At 43.9% G+C, this 26,705-nt stretch overlaps 1 protein-coding gene across 1 annotated transcript in view; it reads right to left on the bottom strand.

The window, feature by feature from the left end:
- The window catches only part of LOC121549554 (disks large-associated protein 1-like), a 176,323-nt gene that overhangs the window by 10,211 nt on the left and 139,407 nt on the right, over positions 1 to 26,705 (bottom strand). Inside the window, exons 6-8 of the mRNA XM_041861352.2 lie at positions 8,253 to 8,461; positions 4,545 to 4,706; positions 4,123 to 4,205 (exon numbers count right to left, since the gene is read on the bottom strand). Of these exons, the coding sequence (XP_041717286.1) occupies positions 4,123 to 4,205; positions 4,545 to 4,706; positions 8,253 to 8,461 (454 nt within the window). The remainder of the gene's footprint in view (positions 1 to 4,122; positions 4,206 to 4,544; positions 4,707 to 8,252; positions 8,462 to 26,705) is intronic.

Genomic DNA, 26,705 nt, shown 5'->3' with positions numbered 1-26,705 from the left:
TGGGGATGTACTTTTTGTTCTACGTTATCCACTTGGATCCAGCACCTGGGGAAAGTTTTTTTATGGATGTGCGCATACCACCCCTCTAAACATGGATAAGCCAAATTAACACAATTACGGAAAGCGACCTCAAAGCCTCAGTCTAAAATGACACTAATAGCTAAAATTCTAAAAGCTAAAACCCATCAGTAAGAGTTATCACTACACTTTTAGAATAAAGGGGGTACCAAACGGGTTCTTTGCGGAGGGATAGGGTTCTACCCAGAACCGTTTTGATTTGAAGAAAAGGGTTCTTTGCAAGAACCTTTAACATCCTAAGAACCATTTTTGGTTGTTTTATGATTCTTTGGAAGGAAAGAAGGGTTCTTTGGAAGGCGATAAGGGTTCTACATATAACCATATATCTTATTTCCCAGCATGCTCTATTGCAGGGTAAGAATGGTTTGTTTTAATATCAGGGTTATTACATATACATTGATTGGTTGATACATTTTTATGCTACACAAAGATAAATAACATACCGTTTTCAAAAGAAATCCAATCTATTAGTAATTGGATGTATTGCACCCGTTACTGAAAAGTTTGTTTCAGTTTAGATGGTTTAGGTAGTCTCTGCACAATGTTCCTAACCCTGGCAGTAATTCTGAATGCTGGTTGCGGGTGAAAAACAATTCCACTTGTTGTATATCCTAACTCTGGCTGGATTCCAATAGGAATTACACATCACTTTGCAAACCAGCATAATGTGACTTGCAGGACTGATGTGGCCTGTAAACCAGGAGTTTCCTAACACCACTGTGTTACGGTATAACTAGGCCCTCAAAGAAAGGCCTTATGCTATATGTAATGTATTGTCATAAAGAATTTCATTTGAAAGGCTAACAAGGATGGTGGAAGCATTCATAATAGAGGATTCGAGGAAGAACCCTCCAAAGATAAAAGGGTTATTGGTAGAAGCCTTCATAGAGGGTTCTAGGTCGAACCCTCTGCAAAGGGTTCTACCTAGCACCAAAAAGGGTTCCCCTAAATCAAAGAACCCTATATGGTTCTATTTAGCACCTTTTTTTCTAAGAATGTAGGACTAGGGGTACAAGGCATCTTAATAGATCTTCCATGTTATGGGTATATTCCAAATGGCACCCTATCCTCTTTACAGTGCACTACTTTTGGGCCCTGGAAGGGAACAGGGAGCCATTAGGGTTGCAGACCGTGTCTCTGTCCCTTTGTCCTCCTTAACATGACCATAAAGCAGTAGGTCTGATCGTCTCGGACTGACTTTTCAAGACGGTCAATGTGGATTGAGGACCGTATGGTTTGGGACCACCATAGACCATACACATACCCACATTCCATGTTACCAGTTACTGCAAAGCCAGCTGTGGAAACAAAATCCAACCTCCACCTACCCCATATGCCGCCATCTTGGAATGAGTTTACCATATGGAATGTATGGGCCCATGACATAAGTTGGCACACCTTTGTAGAATATTTGTTGTTGAAATTAGGATTATAAATTAGATTGAAATTGGTAGATTTGTAGTCCAGGCGGTATGTAAAACAAATCATTCACTTTATCATAAAAGCATGAAACTAGGTACACTTGTACCGTTATGGAACCTGAACATTGTCTAAACGTATAATATTATGTTATTACAGAATTATATTTAAGGAAAATTTTCGGTACGTACAGTATATGTTAATGATATAATCATAGAGTGAGATTATTGATAATAACCTACATTAGACAACGTAAACTTGTCTTAGCAGGCAGCTGACAGATGTCTTTAAAAGGCAGCCAGGTTGTTTGTAGTGTTCTTATCTTTTATAGCTCTCCTCCACTCCCTCTCAGTTTGGCAAGCTTAAGCCCAGTTCAAACACTGAGGTAAGGTTATGACCCCATACACACACGTGCACACACACAGATTTATTGTGAGTGGGGCAGGGCCACAGGAGAAATGCACTCTCACCGTCTGGGAATCTAGTGCATAGGGGCAGACCTAGACCTCCCAGGATCAACCCTGCCTTGCTGGGACATTCACACATACACACACACACACACACACACACACACACACACACACACACACACACACACACGCACGCACACAGACAGAAAGATGCACAATAACACGCGCACACAAACACAGAACACACACACATAAACACTTTAGGAAATGGAACACTAGCCACTTGAATAATGTTTATATATCTTGCATTACTCATCTCATATGTGTATACTGTATTTATTTATTATTTTAGTCATTTTACAGATTTTTTTTCTTCTTTTTTTTCATACTACACTATTCTATTCTATGGTATCTTAGTTACTTTAATAATGTTTACATATCTTGCATTACTCATCTCATATGTATATACTGTATTCTATACTATTCTACTGTAACTTAGTCCATGCCGCTCTGACATCGCTCGTCCATATATGTATATATTCTTAATTAATTCCTTACTTAGATTTGTGTGTATTGGGTATATGTTGTGAAATTGTTAGATATTACTTGTTAGATATTACTGCACTGTCGGAGCTAGAAGCACAAGCATTTCGCTACACCCACAATAACATCTGCTAAACACGTGTATGTGACCAATACAATACAATTTTATTTTATTTGACACACAAAATGAAACATGCACAGCCAAAAACACACACTTAAACATACACCAAGGGAAGGCACATGTGTGGCATTAAACCCCAGTGCCACTGGATCAGTGGAAGTGTCTACAGGAGTTAATGTTTGCCTTGGCTGCTTGGAGGTGTGCCTCCTTTTCAATGCTTGGCTAGGCAGCTGAGGAAAGCTCTTTGAGGAAAAACCAGTCCAGATATCCTGCATCCCAAATGGCACCCTATTCCCTATGTAGTGCACTACATTTGACCAGGGCCCATTGGCCTAGCCATAGGGCTCTGGTCAAAAGTAGTGCATATAGGGAATAGGGTGCCATTTGGGATGCAACCCAGATTCCTGCGTCTGACTCTGAAAATGCAGTCCTGGACATGACCTTGGTAGGTTGAGACTGGGCTCTTTGATTCCTGACCATGTTCTGTTTACATTATGAAATCAGATTACTGCATCCAGTGCAGTTTCTAAATTGGAAATCTCCCTTCAGCTCTGACTAACAGAGGGGTTACTGTGCGGAGTGGATGGGAGTTACGCAGGCAGACACACTGACACATAACTGCCTGCTGCGTGACATATTTTTATACAACTCCAGGAACCAGGAATGTTCCCATGACTTCCGGCCCATGCAAATGCTCCTTGTAAGTCAGTCAGGGCAGTTGTCCAATGAGGTGGCCAATTGGCATGCTATATGCCGGCCCTATAGGAGTAAAGAGACTCTTAAGGCATCCACATGCTTCCCATCCAAAATAGTTCGGCAATAGTACTATTGCCTCTTGTTTCTCGTTTTTCAAGCGATGGACTTTTAAGGGAGAATGCGAGCACACTCGTTCGGTTCGCTTAGCCGTGTTCGGCTAGGCGCCACCCGAACCGAAGCATGCGGAAGGCTTTAGGGGGAGATATAGGGGAGGTAGGGAAGCTATAAGAACTGTTACGTGTAGTGCAGGCAAAGGGGAGAGTTGGGGGAAGGGGAGAAGGGGGGTTGACCATGTACTGAAAATAACAGAACATTGACAGAAATCCCCCCCGCACCCCCTCCCAAAGTGGCTTGGCTACATCACAATGACTGGTGCAACAGATGGCTGTCAACTAACTGCCCACTCTCCCTCTCCCCTTTCCCTTATTCATCCCCTGCTACACGTCCTCTAGTCCCCCAGCTGTCACTGCACGCATGGGCCCCCTGGTTGAGGGGCTCTGATGCCCAAACCTCCGAGCTGGGGACAGCTGTTGTGGGGTGATGTGGGGGGTGGGATGAGTGACCCGGTAACATACAGTCACTGGGCCCAACTCCAAGGCACACACGTATATACATACAGCTCTCAGGCCAGATGGGGGAGTGTTAGAAAGAGAGGTGCCAACTGGAAGCATTATGAGTAGACAGTCAGCAAGCAGAGACACCAGCGGACTACAACAGGATACAAGAAAAACACTAACATGAATGACAGAAAATTGTTAACATCCTCTCTCTCTTTCTCTGTCTCTCTCTACTCACCATCTCTCCTCTTCCACCTGGATGCCCACTGACTGGAACTTGGAGTGCTCCTCTGTCCCCCCAACCTCCTCTGGTCCATCCACCTGCAACAGAAAACAGATTCAATTTTTATTTAAACATTATTTATACAGGTAAGTCAATTAATAATCTAGACTACATAAACATAAATGGTAACATCTGACCAAATTACACCAGATTTTAGTTCTGGGTTAACCGAGATTGGTCAGTTAAGAATAGACCACAGGATAGGTCGACAGGGAATGCCAAAGAGTCATGATTTTTCTCTGATAAGATTGACAGTTTATGGCTGATATTTTTACTCCATCACTCTATGATTTATCTATGTATGATCACATTCCAATATGGCCATGTGTGGTCAGCATGTGGTCAATGTGTTGTCAACACAGTGGACGTATCTGCACCTGTATCCCTATGGAGAGGCACTTCCGGAGCGCGTCCCTCTTGCTGTCGCTGGAAGCAGTGGTGGTGGCGGTGGCGGTGATGGTGATGGTGCTGTTGGTGACGTGCTGGCTGGCTGGGCCGTGGACCTGGGCATTGGCTGCCTCAATAGCTGCCGTCAGGGCCTTCATTATAATAACAATACAATATAAATTCTTATTATACAGTTGAAGTCGGAAGTTTACATACACTTAGGTTGGAGTCATTAAAACTCGTTTTACAACCACTCCACACATTTCTTGTTAACAAATTATAGTTTTGGCAAGTCGGTTAGGCCATCTACTTTGTGCATGACACAAGTAATTTTTCCAACAATTGTTTCCAGACAGATTATTTCACTTATAACTCACTGTATCACAATTCCAGAAGTTTACATACACTAAGTTCACAGTGCCTTTAAACAGCTTGAAAAATTCCAGAAAATTATGTCATGGCTTTAGAAGCTTCTGATAGGCTAATTGACATCATTTGAGTCAATTGGAGGTGTATCTGTGGATGTATTTCAAGGCCTACTTTCAAACTCAGTGCCTCTTTGCTTGACATCATGGGAAAATCAAAAGAAATCAGCCAAGACCTCAGAATTGTTTTTTGTAGATCTCCACAAGTCTGGTTCAATTTCCAAATGCCTGAAGGTACCACGTTCATCTGTACAAACAATAGTACGCAAGTATAAACACCATGGGACCACGCAGCCATAATACCGCTCAGGAAGGAGACGCGTTCTGTCTCCTAGAGATGAACGTACTTTGGTGTGAAAAGTGCAAATCAATCCCAGAACAAAAGCAAAGGACCTTGTGAAGATGCTGGAGGAAACAGGTACAAAAGTATCTATATCCACAGTAAAACAAGTCCTATATCGACATAACCTGAAAGGCCGCTCAGCAAGGAAGAAGCCACTGCTCCAAAGCCGCCATAAAAAAGCCAGACTACGGTTTGCAATGGCACATGGGGACAAAGATCGTACCTTTTGGAGAAATGTCCTCTGGTCTGATGAAACAAAAATAGAACTGTTTGGCCATACTGACCTTCGTTATGTTTGGAGGAAAAAGGGGAACGCTTGCAAGCCAAAGAACACCATCCCTACCGTGAAGCACGGGGGTGGCAGCATCATGCTGTGGGGGTGCTTTGCTGCAGGAGGGACTGGTGCACTTCACAAAATAGATGGCATCATGAGGAAGGAAAATTATGTGGATTTCGAAGCAACATCTCAAGACATTAGTCAGGAAGTTAAAGCTTGGACAATGACCCCAAGCATACTTCCAAAGTTGTGGCCAAATGGCTAAAGGACAACAAAGTCAAGGTATTGGAGTGGCCATCATAAAGCCCTGACTTCAATCCTATAGAAAATGTATGGGCAGAACTTAAAAAGTGTGTGCAAGCAAGGAGGCCTACAAACCTGACTCATTTAAACCAGCTCTGTCAGGAGGAATGGGACAAAATTCACCCAATGTCACGATCGTCGACAGATGAAGCGGACCAAGGCGCAGCATGATAAGTGTACATTCTTTATTGTGTACACACACAAACCAAAACAATAAACCAAATGATACGTGAAGTCCTAGGTTATACACAAAACCCTACGGAACAAGATCCCACAATAAACTAGTGAAAACAGGCTGCCTCTGATTGGGAACCACCCTGGCCAACATAGATCTAAACGATCCAGAACAAAAACATAGAAAATGTAACAGAAATTCCACACCCTGGCTCAACATTTAAGAGTCCCCCGAGCCAGGGCGTGACAGTACCCCCCCCAAAGGCGCGGACTGCGACCGCGCCACACCAACACAACGGGGTAGGGGCCGGGTGGGACCACCACTCTCTGTATACCCCCCCGTAGCGCCCCTGGTCTGGTCTGGCCCCGCTGGCCGGAGCTGGACTGGACACCGGTGGAGCGGATTGCTCTGGCTCCGGTGTGGAGCAGCTGACCGGTGCCGGACCAGGCACCGGTGGAACAGGCACGGACCGTGCCGGACTGACGACGCGCACCACTGGCTTGGTGCGGGGAGCAGGAACGGGCCGGACCGGGCTGACAACGCGCACCACTGGCTTGGTGCGGGGAGCAGGAACGGGCCGGACCGGGCTGGCGACGCGCACCACTGGCTTGGTGCGGGGAGCAGGAACGGGCCGGACCGGGCTGGCGACGCCGCACCACTGGCTTGGTGCGGGGAGCAGGAACGGGCCGGACCGGGCTGGCGACGTGCACCACTGGCTTGGTGCGAGGGACAGGAACAGGCCGGACCGGGCTGGCGACGCGCACCACAGGCTTTGGTGCGGGAGCAGGAACAGGCCGGACCGGGCTGACGACGCGCACCACTGGCTTGGTGCGGGGAGCAGGAACGGGCCGGACCGGGCTGACGACGCGCACCACAGGCTTGGTGCGGGGGACAGGAACAGGTCGGGCCGGACTGGGAACACACACCACTGGCCTTGTGCGGGAATCAGGAACGGGCCGGACCGGACTGGTGACACACACCACTTGCGAGGAGCGGGACTGGGTTTCCTCATAAACCTCCGCTCCCTCTGCTGCCTAACCAGTTCCTCTCGCCGTGCCTCTACACTCTCCTTCTCCCTCGTGACCAATAGCCCCCGTAACCTTGTGGCCTCCTCTCCTAGTCCGCCGATTCGCCCTGTAGCTGCCTCCAGCAGCCCCGTCGTCCACGCCGTGTGCCCCCCCAAAAAAATACTTGGGGTTGCCTCTCGCGTGTCCGTCGTCGGCACGGTTGGCGCCGTTTCTCCTCTACTGCCTGGTCATTTACTTTTGCCCATGGCCCTCTGCCCGCGAATATGTCCTCCCAAGACCACCATTCACCCACCTGGGACATCGCCAACTTCTCCTCCTGGGCACGCTGCTTGGTCCTCTGGTGGTGGGATCTTCTGTCACGATCGTCGACAGATGAAGCGGACCAAGGCGCAGCGTGATAAGCGTACATTCTTTATTGTGTACACACACGAACCAAAACAATAAACCAAACGATACGTGAAGTCCTAGGTTATACACAAAACCCTACGGAGCAAGATCCCACAATAAACTAGTGAAAACAGGCTGCCTAAGTATGGTCCCCAATCAGAGACAATGAGCTACAGCTGCCTCTGATTGGGAACCACCTGGCCAAAATAGATCTAAACGATCTAGAACGAAAACATAGAAAATGTAACAGAAATTCCACACCCTGGCTCAACATTTAAGAGTCCCCCGAGCCAGGGCGTGACACCCAACTTATTGTGGGAAGCTTGTGGAAGGCTACCCGAAACGTTTGACCCAAGTTAAACAATTTAAAGGCAATGCTACCAAATACTAATTGAGTGTATGTAAACTTCTGACCCACTGGGAATGTGATGAAAGAAATAAAAGCTGAAATAAATCACTCTCTACTATTATTCTGACATTTCACATTCTTAAAATAAAGTGGTGATCCTAACTGACCTAAAACAGGGAATTTTTACTAGGATTAAATGTCAGGAATTGTGAAAAACTGAGTTTAAATGTATTTGGCTAAGGTGTATGTAAACTTCAGACTTCAACTGCATATCTTTTTGGGGTTAATATAAAAACACTGATATCATCATAAGCACAAAATGACACTGACAAATTCAAAACAGATTGTACCTATACCGTTAAGACGTATAATATTTTCATAATATACGATAAACGTTATTATATGATATACCTTCATACTGTCGATGCTCTCAGTGGAGTTGGACAGGCGGGGCTGAGATGTGCTGATGTGGGTCCGGACACCCGACCCCCCATCCATATATGCGTCCTGGGCCGATTCTGTGCTGCTTTGGGCCGTGATGGAGATGACAGGTTTGGATGGGGCGGTGCGCGGCGGCACCGGCGGAGGTGTCTTCTTGTATGTGGTGATGCATGACGACACTGCAGAGGGGGACAGGAAGTGGAAAAACTGGTTAGAAAAACTACATGAAATGATGGAGAAAACGACCAAAATGTAGTTCACAGGGGGATTAGCTAGGTTTGCTGTCAGAGTTTAAATGAATTAAGAGCATCTTTAACAAAGCTTAGCTAACCTACTAAAAGGATTTGTCCGTTGGTCACTTCGCTTGACCTACTGATCTAGTCTAGTGTGGCTGAAAGCTGCTATCCAGATCTCCTCTATTGCCTGGCCTCCTTTACGTAATCATAACAGATCAACTGTATAGCAGTGTGTGTGTGTATATGGTTAAGACAGAGAGAGAGTATATGAACAAGGGTATACTGTGTAATCAGGTAGGATGTCACAGCAAACAAGCCCTAACGCAAAGATCAATGCTCAAACAAACAAGATCCACAAATTCACTCACACTAACATATACATCAATTCTCTATCTCTCTCTATCGCTCTCTCGCTCTCTGTCAGTGAATGCCATCTCTGATTACACCGACAGGTTGGCAGGTAAGAAAGCCCTGGTGTGCAGGGAGTCCACGCAGAGCACATCAGATGGCATCACATTCCCTATAAAGTGCAATACTTTCAACCAGGCCCTAGTCCAAATAGTGCACCTGGTCAAAAGTAGCACACTACATGTATATAGGGGATAGGGTTCCATTTAGGACGCACACCATCAGACACAAAGCAACCTTTCCAAAGCACCAAACACAGAACATAACACAACAAAACAGAACAGAACAACATACAACATTATGCCTTTGATTTCCCTCTTCCCTCCATGTCCCCATCAGAATTAGGTCACTGGCTGACTACTGTTGACTCCTGTCCCAGAAACTCGGACAGTGAGTTAATTTCCTGAATCCCTTTAATCCCTGAAAAAGACAAACATCCTAAAGGGTACGGTGGCAGGTGCATACCGTGGCACATTGTCTGCCACACCCTGAGTGCGGAGCACGGAGTGTGTGTGTTTGTGTGTGTGTGTGTGTGTGTGTGTGTGTGTGTGTGTGAGTGCCGTGTCAAAAAGCATTAGATCAGAGGCTTATATGGGCCCTCCCATCTCTCTTGACAGCTACAAAGCCTTACCACTGTGGAGGTGAGAGAGCTGCCTGCCTGGCTGGCTGGCTGCCTTAAAGCCTCCTGTCAAGACCACGATTGAATGACTGAATCCTCCAAGGCAACCAAGAGTCTGTATGGTCAAGTTTTGACAAGTTCGGAGAGGGAGGCTTACATAGAAAATATTGTATTGAGATTAGATCATTGTAGCTAACAGGAAGAGTTGCCGAAGACTATATTACCAGTTGTTAGCCAGTTGTTGTTCAAGACAAATACATTTGTTTTTTTGTGCCATCCAGTTAAAGCTGTAACAGTGTAGCAATTGATTTTTGGTAACACTTTCTATGAAGCATGTATAATGCTTTTTAACGTCCTTTATAATGCCTTATAGCACACGTATAATGTGCTATGCAACTAACTATAAGCACCCACACTTTAAAAATTATAATCACTTCTTTAATATCATCATGATAAAAGAAAATAGATTATGAAGTGACTTCAGGCCACCCTGTGAGAAAGCATCCTAAACATGAGCTAAACATGGGCCCCAGTGTTCTGATGCTTTGCAGATGTCTGCATGGGGGACTATGATTGACACACACTGCTGATCTCGCCAAAGGTCACTGAGTACAGACCATTAGGCAATCTACGGAGTATGAAACCACAAACACACTCTCTCAAACACCCACACGCTGGCTGCATCACAAATGGCATCCTATTCCCTTTACAGTGCACCACTTTTGACTAGGGCCCATAGGACCAGCTATTGGGGTTCTGGTCAAATGTAGTGTACTATATAGGGAATAGGGTGCCATTTGAGACACATACACTGACTGACACAGATAGAGAGAGAGGCTAAGGTCTTGGCCCTACCAGCCGAACAGGGAGCAGAAGTTCAGAGGATTCACACACACACACACACACACACACACACACACACACACACACACACACACACACACACACACACACACACACACACACACACACATGGTTGTTGACACAGTGCAGCCAAACAGTTCAACCTCTCATGACCACATCAAGGCACACTGCAGACTTCCTGGCCTGGGACTGATATGCTTGTCATCCATCTGAATCTGTTGTCAGCGGTGACCTGCGCAGCAGTGTGTGTGTGTGTGTTTCTGTGCGTGTGTGCATGTGTGAATTGTTATGTGCTTAGCAACTTCATGATCACAGTAAACTTCATGCATCCCTCACAAGGACTAAACCAACTTCTTCCAGATCTGAGCATCCCGCCACTTGATCCCTTGCATAACACAACAAAACCTCAGAAATATTCCACATCAAAGAATCCCAGTCCAATTTGGCTGTCCATATGACACAATGCCATTACACTGATATGGGGGGGAAATTACAGAACAAACGCAATGATAAGACTATTGGCAAGTTTCCACAGAGATGGAGGAGTTTGAGTAGTTTGATGTTTAAGCCAGCCGTGACAGTGAAATAGCACACACACACACACACCAGATAGATAGTCTCAAGGACGCAGTGTTTGTCTGAAGGAACAGCGAGGGAGGAATGTGACATTGATTACCAAAGCTCAATTAGAAGGGAATGGATGTGGAAAACTTATTTCTTTCTTTCTTTCTTTCTTTCTTTCTTTCTTTCTTTCTTTCTTTCTTTCTTTCTTTCTTTCTTTCTTTCTTTCTTTCTTTCTTTCTTTCTTATTAAATATCTTACTCTTTAAAACTAGGATTTAATTTCAATTTGATCTTAGATTTGCATCTAATTCAGAATCAAGTTAAGGTCTTCTGTTGTGTAAGATAGACTTGGAATAACACACTTTCTTAATTAAAGTGGTGCTTGGGTTTACATTTTATTTCCACTCCTTTCTTGAGGTGAAACCTGCTGTGTGTATTGTCATTCCAAAGAAGAGGGTAGAGGAGTTTATGAATGACAAAACTCTTCTTGGCACTTGCCCAAATCCCTCTTTGACAAACGCTTCAAAACCCCATGCCGACAAGCTTGTGTGAATAGCTGTTCTCCAGGGGTGAATCCCCTCCCCCCCGAGCTAGATACTATCAAAGAAACACACCCCACACACACACACGCACCACCCTCACACACCCCTTCACAAAAAAGCCTCCATTCACTTCTTCATGCCCTGAGAAAAAAGTAAAACACAAGAGTATCTCTGGCTCCATTGATCACACTTTCCCATTAGAGGACTATAACCACTTTCTGAGTGTGTGTATTGTGTCCTTAGGAACTTTTGATTTTTCAAACACCTGCACAGTGGATTGCTATGAGGGGTAACAGAAGCAGAGAACTAACCACCTCTCACACAAGTGTCTGAGGCTGCGTTAAAGAGGGGTATGCTAACGCTGGGCTATTAAGCTAACAGTGTTGAGCTCCCCCGCGTGGGGAACAAGGACATAGCACCAGCACCACCGCCATGCAAACACAAAGACAGGAAAGGGGGGGTGGAACACTGACAGCTGAGTGCAGCTGCATGGCGCTTGGGGGAGGAACTACAGAAGAGGTCCAGACAGCCGAAAGAGAGAGGGGTGAGGGGGTGAGGACAGAGGGGGAGAGAGGAGTGATAGGTGGGCCTCCAGAGCTTCCTCCCACCCTCCCTCCCTCCCTCCTCGCGACGCAGTCAGAGCTCCGTCTGCTCGCGCTTACATACCATGCCACCAGCTGGAGTCCTTTGTGATAGCGTCTCCATGGAGACAAGCAGACTGCTGGTGGCTGTTTACCTTCTACTGTGTACACTGTGGCTACAGCACAGGCACACAGCTAAATGCTAGTTAGCTAGCTAGTTAACAAATTCAAAGCTGAAACAAACATGCACGCTTACCAAACAATAAGCACAAACAGTCTCATGTTAGACAAACTCACTAAGAGAAAAACAGTGAACTGCTACTGTGTTACTATAACAGGAAGCATGTTAGCTAGTATTTAGCATTGAGCCTGCAGGATAAGTCATGGCGTAGCTACTGTTTCTGCCTCAATGCTAACTAATACAGCTTTTCTTTAGTTTCTGCTCAATACTTGCTATATGGGACACTGTAATGTGATGACAAAGAGGCACAAAATGAAAAGTTCACACATATGAAATTACCCTAGTCTCATAAACAGCACTGTAAAGCACTGTAATATGTCAATTACAGGCTCTACTGAAGCCTAACTGGAATATGTGATTAAGTAGGGCCTATCTGGTGTGAACCTAGACATCAGGGGCCTCATTTATAACTGTTGCTTAAATTTCACACAAAATGTCTGCGTGCGCCATTTCTGAAGAGTCTGTGCAGGTACAAAAATATTGAGATTCATCAACTTTGATCATGCCATACATACGCATGTTTCCTGGTATAAATCAGACCTGTAAAACTCTCAGAGCGTGAACGTGCATTAAAACTCCACCTGGAAAACGCCTCCATTCACCTTTTATGTATAATTTGGAACTATTGGCATTAGGACATGGCATGCAAAAGACGAACTGCTGATCAATATTTAGTTTATCAATAGATTATTGGGTTTATATGTCCTGTCTTGGTATAGGCTCTGAGATTAAATAGGCAACGATGTCGTACTCCTATCGCCCAGCAATACTGTAGCCTACCCATACTGTCAAATATTTTACATAAGCTACCGGTCTGTTTATTGTGTTGACAGAATGTTTTAATCTTTAGGTGTAATTTATGCTGTATCTGGAAAAGGACTGTGGCAGTTTCTGAACGAGAAAACAATTGGCAAATTGTCGTGGACCTGTCAGCAGAACGTTTGAAATCAACAATGTTTTAAATCGACTTTATCCCCCAACCAGTAGTTAAAGTTCTATTTCACATGTGTTTTGTTCTACTTTACTTTCTTATACATTTTTTATGGTTCTACTGATATTCAGTACTGCTTTGTTGGGAAAGAGCAAGCAAGAAAGGCATTTCACTGTACTAGTGCACATGACAATAAAAACGTGAAACTTTAAACTTGATACATAGGTCCACTTCAATGTAAAAGATCAGCTGTTAAATTCAACGGTATTATAAACCGCGCTGCCAATGATATTGCAAAACTTGAAATACATATAGCCTATCTATTTACTAGACTACTAGGTCCAATTAAATGAGAGATGTGCATGGTAATTTGTTGTATGGCTCCTTCGGGGAATATGAACCCATCACGGCCAGAAAAGATGAGGAATATATTCTGCAATGGTTATGAAAATAAAATAGGAAAAAGATTGCTATGTCTAATTATTTTAGATTCTAAAAATAAAACACTGATTTTTGCTCTTCTCACTAATGGCAAATGGTTGCAGTCTTGTTAATATATTTTCCTGTTTTTCGTTTGTTAAGAACAAGTTTTTCATCATTTCCCCCGTTTGCACAAAATACTTACTTGCCAGCTTGCAATACTATATTTCAACCATACGTAAGCATGGTCTACAGTTTGCGTGGAGGTGAGCACATTCTCACGTCAAGTTAGATTTTTATAAATGCCAACTTTTGCGGTATATTTTGTACATACACACGGTTTAGAAATGAGGCCCCATAACTGTCAATCGTAAACGCAACAGTGTTTCAGGTTACTGTGTGTGACTGTGTGAACAGTGAAGGCTTTCATAGTGGAACATGTTACCTTTCTCTCCAAACCTCACTCCACTCCACACACTCCTCCACACAGAGCCATTGTGTCTGTGAGGGGGGCTAAGAGGTCAGGCATCTGGGGAGCAGAAACCTCCTTGCGACCCTTGACCTTTGTGGGTGAGTGGTGCAGACTGACATGAAGGCTTCTGGGATTCCTTCAGGTGACTCACAAAAGCGCTTTGAGAACAGTTCTTTGTGTGTCAACCATTAGGTGTATGTTGATGTGAGTATATTATGTGTGAAGCAGACTACAAATATTTTCACAATGAGTCTAAGTCAGAGATATTGTATTTAGTCTAGTAGCGCCATGTAGCCAAAACAGCAATATCCACATAACAGCATATTCCCTACTGTGAAACAATTACAACAACAAAACTTAACTATGCTTCAGGCTTGTCTTGTGGCCCCTATGCTACCTGATATAGACTGTGTTTACAACTGACAACTGTACATTTATCTGACAGCTGCTTGGTGAGAGACTTCAACCCACATAACCCACTTTCCCCCCCATGCAGCATGTACCAAGTTGAAATAGAAACCCTAGTTACCTGCATTCCTGCATTATGAGCCAGAGCCGTCATCTGCTCTATCAATCACTGACAGACTGAGACTGAGACTTACTGCATGCTGTAATACAATTTCAACTAGAGCGGGAAATGTGTACAGTACAAAAGATACAGGGACAGTACATAGTGACATACTTTTCATTTACCAATGTCTAAAACATAAGCTACTACTTCAGTTTAGCGGTCCTATAATCAACAAACAGAATATGATCATGTGTCATGTCAGATATCGTACACACCAAAGTATACAATTTAGGCAATGCTGTATGTACTATATTATATTAGTGTTACAGGTACACTAAGATAACATGTATGACAGATACACTAACATGGTGGACAACTGAGGAGAACTGAGCAGAGTGAGATAATCCTAGGATGACTCTGAGAGTTTGGGTGTGGGTTTTAAAAGTGAATGGTTTCTCATTAGGCCTGCCTAGAGGGCTAGACGGCCCCTATTGTTCCCCAGCGCTCCGCAATGAGGGCCTAAGCCTCACAGGTCCTTTACCACATGAAGCAACACATCACTCCATTGTCCCAGCCCTAAAAGAAAGACATGCCCTGAGGTAGGAGAAAGAGAGAAGAGGATATCTTTAGGGAGTGATTCAACAGTAACCTCATAGGTAGGGGGGGGGAGGAAGAGAGAGAGAGAGAAAGAAAGAGAGAGAGAGGTGTAGATAAGATACATTTGTCAGTCCGTTTTGTTCGGTTCCTGTATTAACATTCCTGCTGCCACATGGGGCACAAAGTAAGTCCAGCGCTAGCCTCCTAATGCTAAAGCTAACACACCCACACATCTCACGCATGATTTCACTCCACTCATTTCACACTCCCAGGCCCATATCTCACGGACCTGTGTCCTAAATATCACCCTATTCCCTATTTATGGCTCTGGTCAAAAGTAGTGCACTGTATAGCGAATAGGATGCCATTTGGGAAGCAAACCATGTCTCACTGAGTGAGTAGGCTAGGTGCTTGAATGACACACTGCATGTGTCTGGGATGTAAGTGGGAGCGAGTTATAGCCCTCTGGAGCAAGTCATAGGCCTATATACCATATCCATGTTGTCAGTGGGTGAATACGGGATATTCAACATCAACTATAGTAGATTGTTGTAATCTAGGGAAGCATCCATTCTATATTGATTCTGGCCTTTAAATAAATGACATGAGCTATCGATACTATAACCATCCTCATCTCCTCAGATTAGATACACACTCTCATATCTCCACAGGTGCAAAGATATGAGTCATTTATCACAACACAGTCACACACACACACACACTTTGGCGGGCAAACTAGTTAATGATTATAGGATCTGGGACAACTACTGTATTTGTCTTTCAGTGTGTCTCTCTTCTGCATGACACTGCTGCTAGGAGACAGTGTACTAAGTGGATAATTCATGCCACTTAGACCTCTGTGTTTGTGCTGACTATAAACACACACACCAGCATGGCCTTAGAGTCACCACCGCCACGCACATACAAACACACACACACGTTTGTTTTACTATCCTTGTGGGGACCAAACAATTGATTGCCATTTAAAATCCTATTTTCCCTAACCCTAAACCTAACCCTAACCCTAAACCTAAACCCTGAGTTTAAAATGGCCTTCATCCCTGTGAAATGTCTCCACAACCAAACACACACACACTGAACACAGGCCACAGATAAGGAAAGCATAACAAACTGTCCAACAGAAAACAGTACGTAAAGTTAGTAGTCAAATCCTGATTCAGCCCATACTAGAGCACAGAGACACACAATACCAATGTCAAGTCATTACATGTCATTACATGAAGGATCACTGCTCAGTGCAGCTAAACCTATTAGCATACACATGCACCGGTATGTGGTCAAAGGTTCACACTTCTCCTGCAACCTTTTTCTCTCCACAAACTGAACAGAGCTTCACTCCAAACCATTAACTTTGAAGACAATAAAAGACAAACAGAAATGGTTAACGTACTTACAGTGCAACAAAAAAATGTAACCGTATTAAATAAAAACAAAAACAAGTCTGGCGTCTCTTTCCAAATTTTCCAACTGCAGTTTGTTCTTGTAGTACATGAGGAATGTCATGAAATGTCAGTGTGTGTAGAGAGTATTATTTCATGGTTTTAGAGGCTTACATTATTTTCTCCCTACTTGACGTTCTTTGTCCTGACTACTCACACATGGAGGTAAAGGAAACACTGCTGATCTAATCCTCAGTCAGAGGCTACATCCCAAATGGCACCCTATTCCCTATATAGTAAAAGCATTGCATGCAATAGGGAATAGGGTGCCATTTGAGAAGCAAAAAGGTGCACGCTACAGCCATCTGGGCCTAAAACCAAACGTCAGGCCAGGCGTGGCGGGTACGGAGCGGGGGAGGGAGGAAGAGAGGGAGGAGGGAGGGTGGGCTAGAACAAGAATCCAGGCGGCCACACTGACGCAGAACCCTCTATGTGGTCTCCAGTTCTGACCCCTGACCCTTTGCATCCTGTCGGAGGGAAAGACGAGAGGGCATGCAGCCCCTTGTGTGTGTGTGTGTGTGTGTGTGTGTGTGTGTGTTTGTGTGTGTGTGTGTGTGTGAATAGAAGTACATCGAAGAGCACGTGTGTGGGAGTGCGCGAGTGCCTCACCTAGTGTGACAGAGCTATTTGTCTGTCCACCACCACACATGTGTTCCCTTGCAGTGTGTGTGTGTGTGTGTTCCCCTGTTCCCTATCAATGTGTGTTTACATCCCAGGCAGCAGACTCTGAAAGACACAATGGCTCACTCATATTCCCGCTCTCCTGCTGAGAGTGCTCATTTGTCACCTGCATTCCTTCCCCATTCAGGTCTCCTTCTCTCCCCTCCTGGCCAGAGTAAACAGCCCGCCAGTCTTTACAGGACGTGGGGAAGGAGGGGGATGAGGGGGTGGCAGTGGGGTCTTAAAAACCCAGGAGGGAGGAATCAGTTCCCTCAAGCAACAAATCCATCCACCCCCCGTTCTGTATGAGGCTTGGCTAGTGACGCAAACCAGAAAAGAGAAGAAGAAGACAGTGGAACATTAGAAGGATTAGAAGGATTACTTTATCCTATCCCAGGTGTTCCTTAAAGAGGTGGGGTTTCAAATGTCTCCGGAAGGTATCAAATCATTTCTGGGTAACCTTTCTGTGATTGTTTTTAATAAAACATTTTTAAAATAAACAAAAATAGCTTTTCAGCAAAGAGCAGTTTCTCAAACAATAATTTTGCTAGGACTGGCTAGGAGTGGTCTGAGTGGGGAGGGTAAAACTGAAAACTACTGTTCTTTCTTATTGGTCTATTAACTAATTTACCGCCTAGTGATGTCACCGGGCAGGCAAAAACTCCATCCCACCAAAAGAGGCTGACAATTGAGGCAGTCTTTTCAAACAGCTGTTACACTAAAAGAGCATTATCATATCAAACACAGGAAAATCACATTTTTGAATGCACTGGGCCTTTGATGACGGGGTTTTGATTGCTTCTCCCCTCACACACACACACACGTTATCCCTGCCCTATAACGGAGGCTGAGACTTTTCACAGAGGAGTGTATAATTAAGACTAGGGCCTGCCCTCCCATGGAACAGACAAACCACCCACTTCCATCTACCACTGGGAAGACACAACACACATTCATTTCTAGGTCTAACCCCATGTCTCTACTTTTCATTCCCATCTGCTTGTGACAGGAGGAGGAGGAGATGGAGGAAGAACGGCCCAGCCCAGCCGGGCCCAGGCCTGTAGTCTCTCTGCTGGAGGAGCCAGAGGGAAGCCAGAGGGATGAACTCTAGCCTCCACTCAACACACAGGAAATCCTGCAGGGGCTTTGTTCTCTGATGACAAAACACTGAGAGGAGATGAGTGGGAAGACAAAGAGAAGAGCAATAGCACTAGCTAGCTGACATCCAGGACTACCTGACAGAACTACTAATGCACTGCACAGTCAGAGAGGACTGCTCCACAAGGGCATGTTATAACACAGCATATCTGGAGATTCACAACCCTGAGGAACACTTTGGAAATAAGTGTTTCAAATAATGCTTTCAAGTGTTTTCCTCTGGTATCAAAGCGCATCTTGTTTAATGTATGTATTATTTTTACTGTAACATTTAATTCAATAAAATTCAAACAGTCTACATGACTGGGGCTAATATGGTAACTTCTTGACATCTTGACTTTTCTCTATGGAAAAGCAGTACTCAGTGTCAGTAGTTTCATTTAAAATGTGAAGAAGAGGGAACATGGTTTGGCTCAGAGTTAAATTACTTTGTGTGTGTGTGTGTGTGTGTGTGCATGCGTGCATGCACGTGTGCGTGTGTGAGGCAGAGAGCGGGGGTGGTCTGCACTGCAGTGTGCATGCTCTGTGTCAGCACTGACTTTGACATGTTCCTGTCATCTCCTCCCTGTGTCCCAAATGTCCCACCCACTCTGTCCTTCTCTCCCTCTCTCCATCTTTGTCTGTTGTTCACTGAGAAAGAGAGGAGAGGGGTGAATGACGTTCTCTAATCCTCACTTCCTGTGCCAAGAGATGTCCAAAAGCCTTGAGTGGTCCAAATCAAAGCATTCCAAACACACACACACACACACACACACACACACACAAAGAAGGACCGTTAACTCGTAAGTAAACAGAAACACCTAACAGCCACTATTTTGGGAAGCACTTGGAACACTGTAATTTCCTTTAAAATATATAATAGAACACATGCCATTTAGCAGATGCTTTTATCCAGAGCAATTTACAGATATCCGTGCATACAGGTTATGTATGAGTAGCCCCAGGAATTGAAGCAACATTCCTAGAGTTACAAGCTCCATTCTCTACCAACTGAGCCATGCATGACCACTTTATCTGATATTATGTTTCTGAACGTAATCATGAACTACCATTGGTCAGTTGGTTTTTGTATCTAACGCCCCCTAGTGACATAATTGAGTAACACATGGTGCTGTTTCTTATATGTCCAGTACTAGCTGCTTAGTGACGCCCTCCCTCCCTCCATGTGGTGGTGGTCTACCATCTAGTGCCGCCGCCTACAGTACAAATACATGCCAGTGTCGGCATGGGTTAGAATCCGGCCCACTGCCTTTGTGACACTCTCTGTCTATTTGTCCCACTGTCTCTCCTCTATCTAATAAAATGTGTAAAATGCTAAAAATATATATTGAAAAAAGTATTTCCCTCCATCATATGAGGTGACTGATGTACTGGATGCTGAAATAATATCTTAGCCAAAGCAGACTTATGTGCAGATAGTTATATATAGTTTTATGTCTTAGGTGTACCCACTATACCAAGTACCAACAGTTAATTCAAATCAAAATAGCTCAAGAAACGGTGTCATGACAGAGCTGTCATGTAGATGACAAATGAGAAAAACACGTAAATACAGCACTATGAATTCTAAAATCTAAAAAAGTCCATAAAATGTCAAAGAACATTAATGTTTTATACAGTTCACAGAGGGTCAATATCAAACAACTGGACTATGAATTCTAAAATCGAAAAAAGTGTTTCTAAAATCCAACTCATGGTAAGTTGACAATTATGTTTTTATAGAGTTCACTGAGGGTGAATATCAAAGAGACTCAGAGTGGAGGTTTCCCATCTGAGAGGGACAGTGCAAGTTCCCACTGGCTCACATTCTCAAACAGTCGTGACAGGGTAGAAGTAATTACTGAGTGTTTGACACACGAGCATGAGAAAGATTTATCTCTCCCAGTACAGGAATAGAGATAGACAAATCACAGTTTACCCAGAAAGAGTGTGGAGTTACAGCATGATCCCACATCTGCAATTAGAAGAGCCACGCACACACAGAGACACAGAGCGGTTTTGTGTATACGCATGTGCGAACACACACAGATGAGACAGAGACACAAACACACAGACAGCCTTTTTCAAAAATGTTTTATGTCCAGGTTTTGGGCTAAAATGTCCTGGTACTTCACTGTAAACCCCAAGGCATTTTTAACTCAAATACTTCTAGCAAATTGAATTCAAAGTCAATGAAAAGTCATTATTACTTAAAAATTTTATGTGGTACTGACTCAAAACTAAATGGGAAGTCACATCAACTATATGTTTTAAAGTTATGATAAAAAAATAACTATTTTGCTAGCATGCTCTATTGCAGGTAGATTATTTGAGAATTCTCTTTAATATCTGTGTTTTGAGTACAGTACATTGAGTGATTGATTGATTAATCTTATGCTACACAAAGATAAATAACATACATTGTCCTAAACGAATCCAATAATCCAACTGTTCCAGTTTAAATGGTTGAGGTAGTCTCCTCACACTATTCCATTATGAATGCAGGTTGTGGGTGAATAGAAATGTTAGATTTCCTAATTATGGCTGGATTCTAATAGGAATTACACATTACTTTAAAAGCCAGTATAATGTTACTTTCAGGCAGGGTTCCAAATTCTGGTAAATTTTCCCAAGTTTTCCAGAAATCCCATTTGGAAGATTCCTGGAAATCCTTCAACCAGGATGTTTTGAAAATCTGGGAATTTTGGGAAAGTTACTGGATTTTTGCAACCTTACTTGCAGACCTGAAGTGGCCTGTAAAACATGAGCTTCAGGCCACTGTATTAGGGTAAAGCTAGGCCTCAAAATAAGGTCTTATGAGAAATGTAATGTATTGTCATAAAGAGTTTAATTTTAAGAACTTTATGGAGCAAGTGTTCTTGTCTATGTACGTATGTACAGTTGAAGTCTGAAGTTTACATACACCTTAACCAAATACATTTAAACTCAATTTTTTACAATTCCTGACATTTAATCCTAGTAAAAATTCCATGTCTTAGGTCAGTTAGGATCACCAGTTTATTTTAAGAATGTGAAAAGTCAGAATAATAGTAGAGAGAATTATTTATTTCAGCTTTTATTTATTTCATCACATTCCCAGTGGGTCAGAAGGTTACATACACTCAATTAGTATTTGGTAGCATTGCCTTTAAATTGTTTAACTTGGGTCAAATGTTTCGGGTAGCCTTCCACAAGTTTCCCACAATAAGTTGGGTGAATTTTGGCCCATTCTTCCTGACAGAGCTGGTTTAACTGAGTCAGGTTTGTAGGCCTCCTTGTTCGCACACGCTTTTTCAGTTCTGCCCACACATTTTCTATAGGATTGAGGTCAGGGCTTCGTGATGGCCACTCCAATACCTTGACTTTGTTGTCCTTAAGCCATTTTGCCACAACTTTGGAAGTATGCTTGGGGTCATTGTCCATTTGGAAGACCCATTTGCGACCAAGCTTTAACTTCCTGACTGATGTCTTGAGATTTTGCTTAAATATATCCACATATTTTTCCTTCCTCATGATGCCATCTATTTTGTGAAGTGCACCAGTCCCTCCTGCAGCAAAGCACCCCCTCAGCATGATGTTGCCACCCCCGTGCTTCACGGTTGGGATGGTGTTCTTCGGCTTGCAAGCTACCCCCTTTTTCCTCCAAACATAACGATGGTCATTATGGCCAAACAGTTCTATTTTTGTTTCATCAGACCAGAGGACATTTCTCCAGAAAGTACGATCTTTGTCCCTATATGCAGTTGCAAACCGTAGTCAGGCTTTTTTATGGCGGTTTTGGAGCAGTGGCTTCTTCCTTGCTGAGCGGCCTTTCAGGTTATGTCGATATAGGACTCGTTTTACTGTGGATATAAATACTTTTGTACCTGTTTCCTATAGCATCTTCACAAGGTCCTTTGCTGTTGTTCTGGGATTGATTTGCACTTTTCACACCAAAGTATGTTCATCTCTAGGAGACAGAACGCGTCTCCTACCTGAGCGGTATGACGGCTGCGTGGTCCCATGGTGTTTATACTTGCGTACTATTGTTTGTACAGATGAACGTGGTACCTTCAGGCATTTGGAAATTGCTCCCAAAGGATGAACCAGACTTGTGGAGGTCTACAATTCGTTTTCTGAGGCCTTGGCTGATTTCTTTTGATTTTCTCATGATGTCAAGCAAAGAGGCACTGAGTTTGAAGGTAGGCCTTGAAATACATCCACAGGTACACCTCCAATTGACTCAAATGATGTCAATTAGCCTATCAGAAGCTTCTAAAGCCATGACATCATTTTCTGGAATTTTCCAAGCTGTTTAATGGCACAGTCAACTTAGTGTATGTAAACTTCTGACCCACTGGAATTGTGATACAGTGAATTATAAGTGAAATAATCTGTCTGTATAGAATTGTTGGAAAAATTACTTGTGTCATGCACAAAGTAGATGTCCTAACCGACTTGACAAAACTATAGTTCATTAACAAGACATTTGTGGAGTGGTTGAAAAACGAGTTTTAATGACTCCAACCTAAGTGTATGTAAACCTCCGACTTCAACTGTATGTGTGCGTGCGTGTGCGTGTGTGGATATGTTTAACTATGAATAGTTAACTGATTTTTTATGACCAACTGGGGACATTTTGTTAGTCCCCACGAGGTCAAATGCTATTTCTATGGGGTTTAGGGTTACAGTTAGAATTAGTGTTAGGGTTAGAATTACGTTAAGGAGCTAGGGTTAGGGTAAAAATGATTTTGATTGAGTCCCCACAAGGCTGTGTGTGTGTGTGTGTGTGTGAGAGAGAGAGGGATTTTTATTATACAGTACCAGTCAAAGTTTGGACACAACTATACATTTACATTTTAGTAATTTAGCAGACGCTCTTATCCAGAGCGACTTACAGTTAGTGAGTGCATACATTATTTATATTTTTTGTATACTGGCCCCCCGTGGGAAACGAACCCACAACCCTGGTGTTGCAAACGCCATGCTCTACCAACTGAGCTACATCCCTGCCGGCCATTCCCTCCCCTACCCTGGACGACGCTGGGCCAATTGTGTGCCGCCCCATGGGTCTCCCGATCACGGCCAGCTACGACAGAGCCTGGATTCAAACCAGGATCTCTAGTTGCACAGCTAGCTAGACCACTGCGCCACTCGGGAGTACATTCAATGTTTATTTTTTATTTTTACTATTTTCTACCTTGTAGAATAATAGTGAAGACATCAAAATAATGAAATAACACATATGGAATCATGTAGTAACCAAAAACGTGTTACAAAATATACACTGCTCAAAAAAACAAAGGGAACACTTAAACAACACATCCTAGATCTGAATGAATGAAATAATCTTATTAAATACTTTTTTCTTTACATAGTTGAATGTGCTGACAACAAATTCACACAGAAATTATCAATGGAAATCAAATGTATCAACCCATGGAGGTCTGGATTTGGAGTCACCCTCAAAATTAAAAGTGGAAAACCACACTACAGGCTGATCCAACTTTGATGTAATGTCCTTAAAACAAGTCAAAATGAGGCTCAGTAGTGTGTGTGGCCTCCACGTGCCTGTATGACCTCCCTACAATGCCTGGGCATGCTCCTGATGAGGTGGCGGATGGTCTCCTGAGGGATCTCCTCCCAGACCTGGACTAAAGCATCCGCCAACTCCTGGACAGTCTGTGGTGCAACGTGGCGTTGGTGGATGCAGCGAGACATGATGTCCCAGATGTGCTCAATTGGATTCAGGTCTGGGGAACGGGCGGGCCAGTCCATAGCATCAATGCCTTCCTCTTGCAAGAACTGCTGACACACTCCAGCCACATGAGGTCTAGCATTGTCTTGCATTAGGAGGAACCCAGGGCCAACCGCACCAGCATATGGTCTCACAAGGGGTCTGAGGATCTCATCTCAGTACCTAATGGCAGTCAGGCTACCTCTGGTGAGCACATGGAGGGCTGTGCGGCCCCCCAAAGAAATGCCACCCCACACCATGATTTACCCACTGCTAAACTGGTCATGCTGGAGGATGTTGCAGGCAGCAGAATGTTCTCCACGGCGTCTCCAGACTCTGTCACGTCTGTCACATGTGCTCAGTGTGAACCTGCTTTCATCTGTGAAGAGCACAGGGCGCCAGTGGCGAATTTGCCAATCTTGGTGTTCTCTGGCAAATGCCAAATGTCCTGCACGGTGTTGGGCTGTAAGCACAACCCCCACCTGTGGACGTCGGACCCTCATACCACCCTCATGGAGTCTGTTTCTGACCATTTGAGCAAACACATGCACATTTGTGGCCTGCTGGAGCTCATTTTGCAGGGCTCTGGCAGTGCTCCTCCTGCTCCTCCTTGCACAAAGGCGGAGTAGCGGTCCTGCTGCTGGGTTGTTGCCCTCCTACGGCCTCCTCCACGTCTCCTGATGTACTGGCCTGTCTCCTGGTAGCGCCTCCATGCTCTGGACACTACGCTGACAGACACAGCAAACCTTCTTGCCACAGCTCGCATTGATGTGCCATCCTGGATGAGGTGCACTACCTGAGCCACTTGTGTGGGTTGTAGACTCCGTCTCATGCTACCACTAGAGTGAAAGCACCGCCAGCATTCAAAAGTGACCAAAACATCAGCCAGGAAGCATAGGAACTGAAAGTGGTCTGTGGTCACCACCTGCAGAACCACTTCTTTATTGGGGGTGTCTTGCTAATTGCCTATAATTTCCACCTGTTGTCTATTCCATTTGCACAACAGCATGTGAAATTTATTGTCAATCAGTGTTGCTTCCTAAGTGGACAGAAGTGTGATTGACTTGGAGTTACATTGTGTTGTTTAAGTGTTCCCTTTATTTTTTTGAGCAGTGTATATTTTAGATTCTTTAAAGTAGCCACCCTTTGCCTTGATGACAGCTTTGCGCACTCTTGGCATTCTCTCAACCAGCTTCTCCTGGAAAGCTTTCCTAACAGTCTTGAAGTAGTTCCCACATATGCCGAGGCTGCTTTTCCTTCACTCTGAAGTCCAACTCATCCCAAACCATCTCAATTGGTTAGAGGTCGGGTAATTGTGGAGGCCTATCTGATGCAGCACTCCATCACACTCCTTCTTTGTAAAAATAGTCCTTACACAGCCTGGAGGTGTGATTTGGGTCATTGTCCTGTTGAAAAACAAATGATAGTCCCACTAAGCCCAAACCAGTTGGGATGGTGTATCGCTGCAGAATGCTGTGCTAGCCATGCTGGTTAAGTGTGCCTTGAATTCTAAATAAATCACTGACAGTGTCACCAGCAAAGCACCCCCACACCATCACACCTCCTCCTCCATGCTTCATGGTGGGAACTACACATGCGGAGATCATCCATTCACCTACACTGCGTCTCACAAAGACACAGCGGTTGGAACCAAATATCTCCAATTTGGACTCCAGATCAAAGGACAGATTTCCACCGGTCTAATGTCCATTGCTCGTGTTTCTTGGCCCAAGCGAGTCTCTTCTTCTTATTGGTGTCCTTTAGTAGTGGTTTCTTTGCAGCAATTCGACTATGAAGGCCTGATTCAAGCAGTCTCCACTGAACAGTTGATGTTGAGATGTGTCTGTTACTTGAACTCTGTGAAGCATTTATTTGGGCTGAAATTTCTGAGGCTGGTAACTCTAATGAACATATCCTCTGCAGCAGAGGTAACTCTGGGTCTTCCTTTCCTGTGGCGGTCCTCATGAGAGCCAGTTTCATCATAGCGATTGATGGTTTTTGCGACTGCACTTGAAGAAACTTTCAAAGTTCTTGAAATTTTCCAGATTGACTGACCTTCATATCTTAAAGTAATGATGGACTGTCGTTTCTCTTTGCTTATTTGAGCTGTTCTTGCCATAATATGGACTCTGTCTTTTACCAAATGTTCTGTGTACCACCCCTACCTTGTCACAACACAACTGATTGGCACAAATGCATTAAGAAGGAAAGCAATTCCACAAATTAACTTTTAACAAGGCACACCTGTTAATTGAAATGCAATCCAGGTGATTACCTTATGAAACTGGTTGAGAGAATGCCAAGAGTGTGCAAAGCTGTCATCAAGGCAAAGGGTGGCTACTTTGAAGAAACTGAAATATAAATATATTTTGATTTGTTTAAAAAAAATGTTGGTTACTAATTAAGAAAAACCCTTGAATGAGTAGGTGTGTCCAAACTTTTGACTGGTACTGTATGTATACTTT

The sequence above is a fragment of the Coregonus clupeaformis genome, chromosome 34 (genome assembly GCF_020615455.1).
Source record: "Coregonus clupeaformis isolate EN_2021a chromosome 34, ASM2061545v1, whole genome shotgun sequence".
Taxonomy (NCBI): domain Eukaryota; kingdom Metazoa; phylum Chordata; class Actinopteri; order Salmoniformes; family Salmonidae; genus Coregonus; species Coregonus clupeaformis.
Note: the sequence above shows the minus strand (reverse complement) of the source record. Positions and strands in the feature narration are given on the sequence as shown.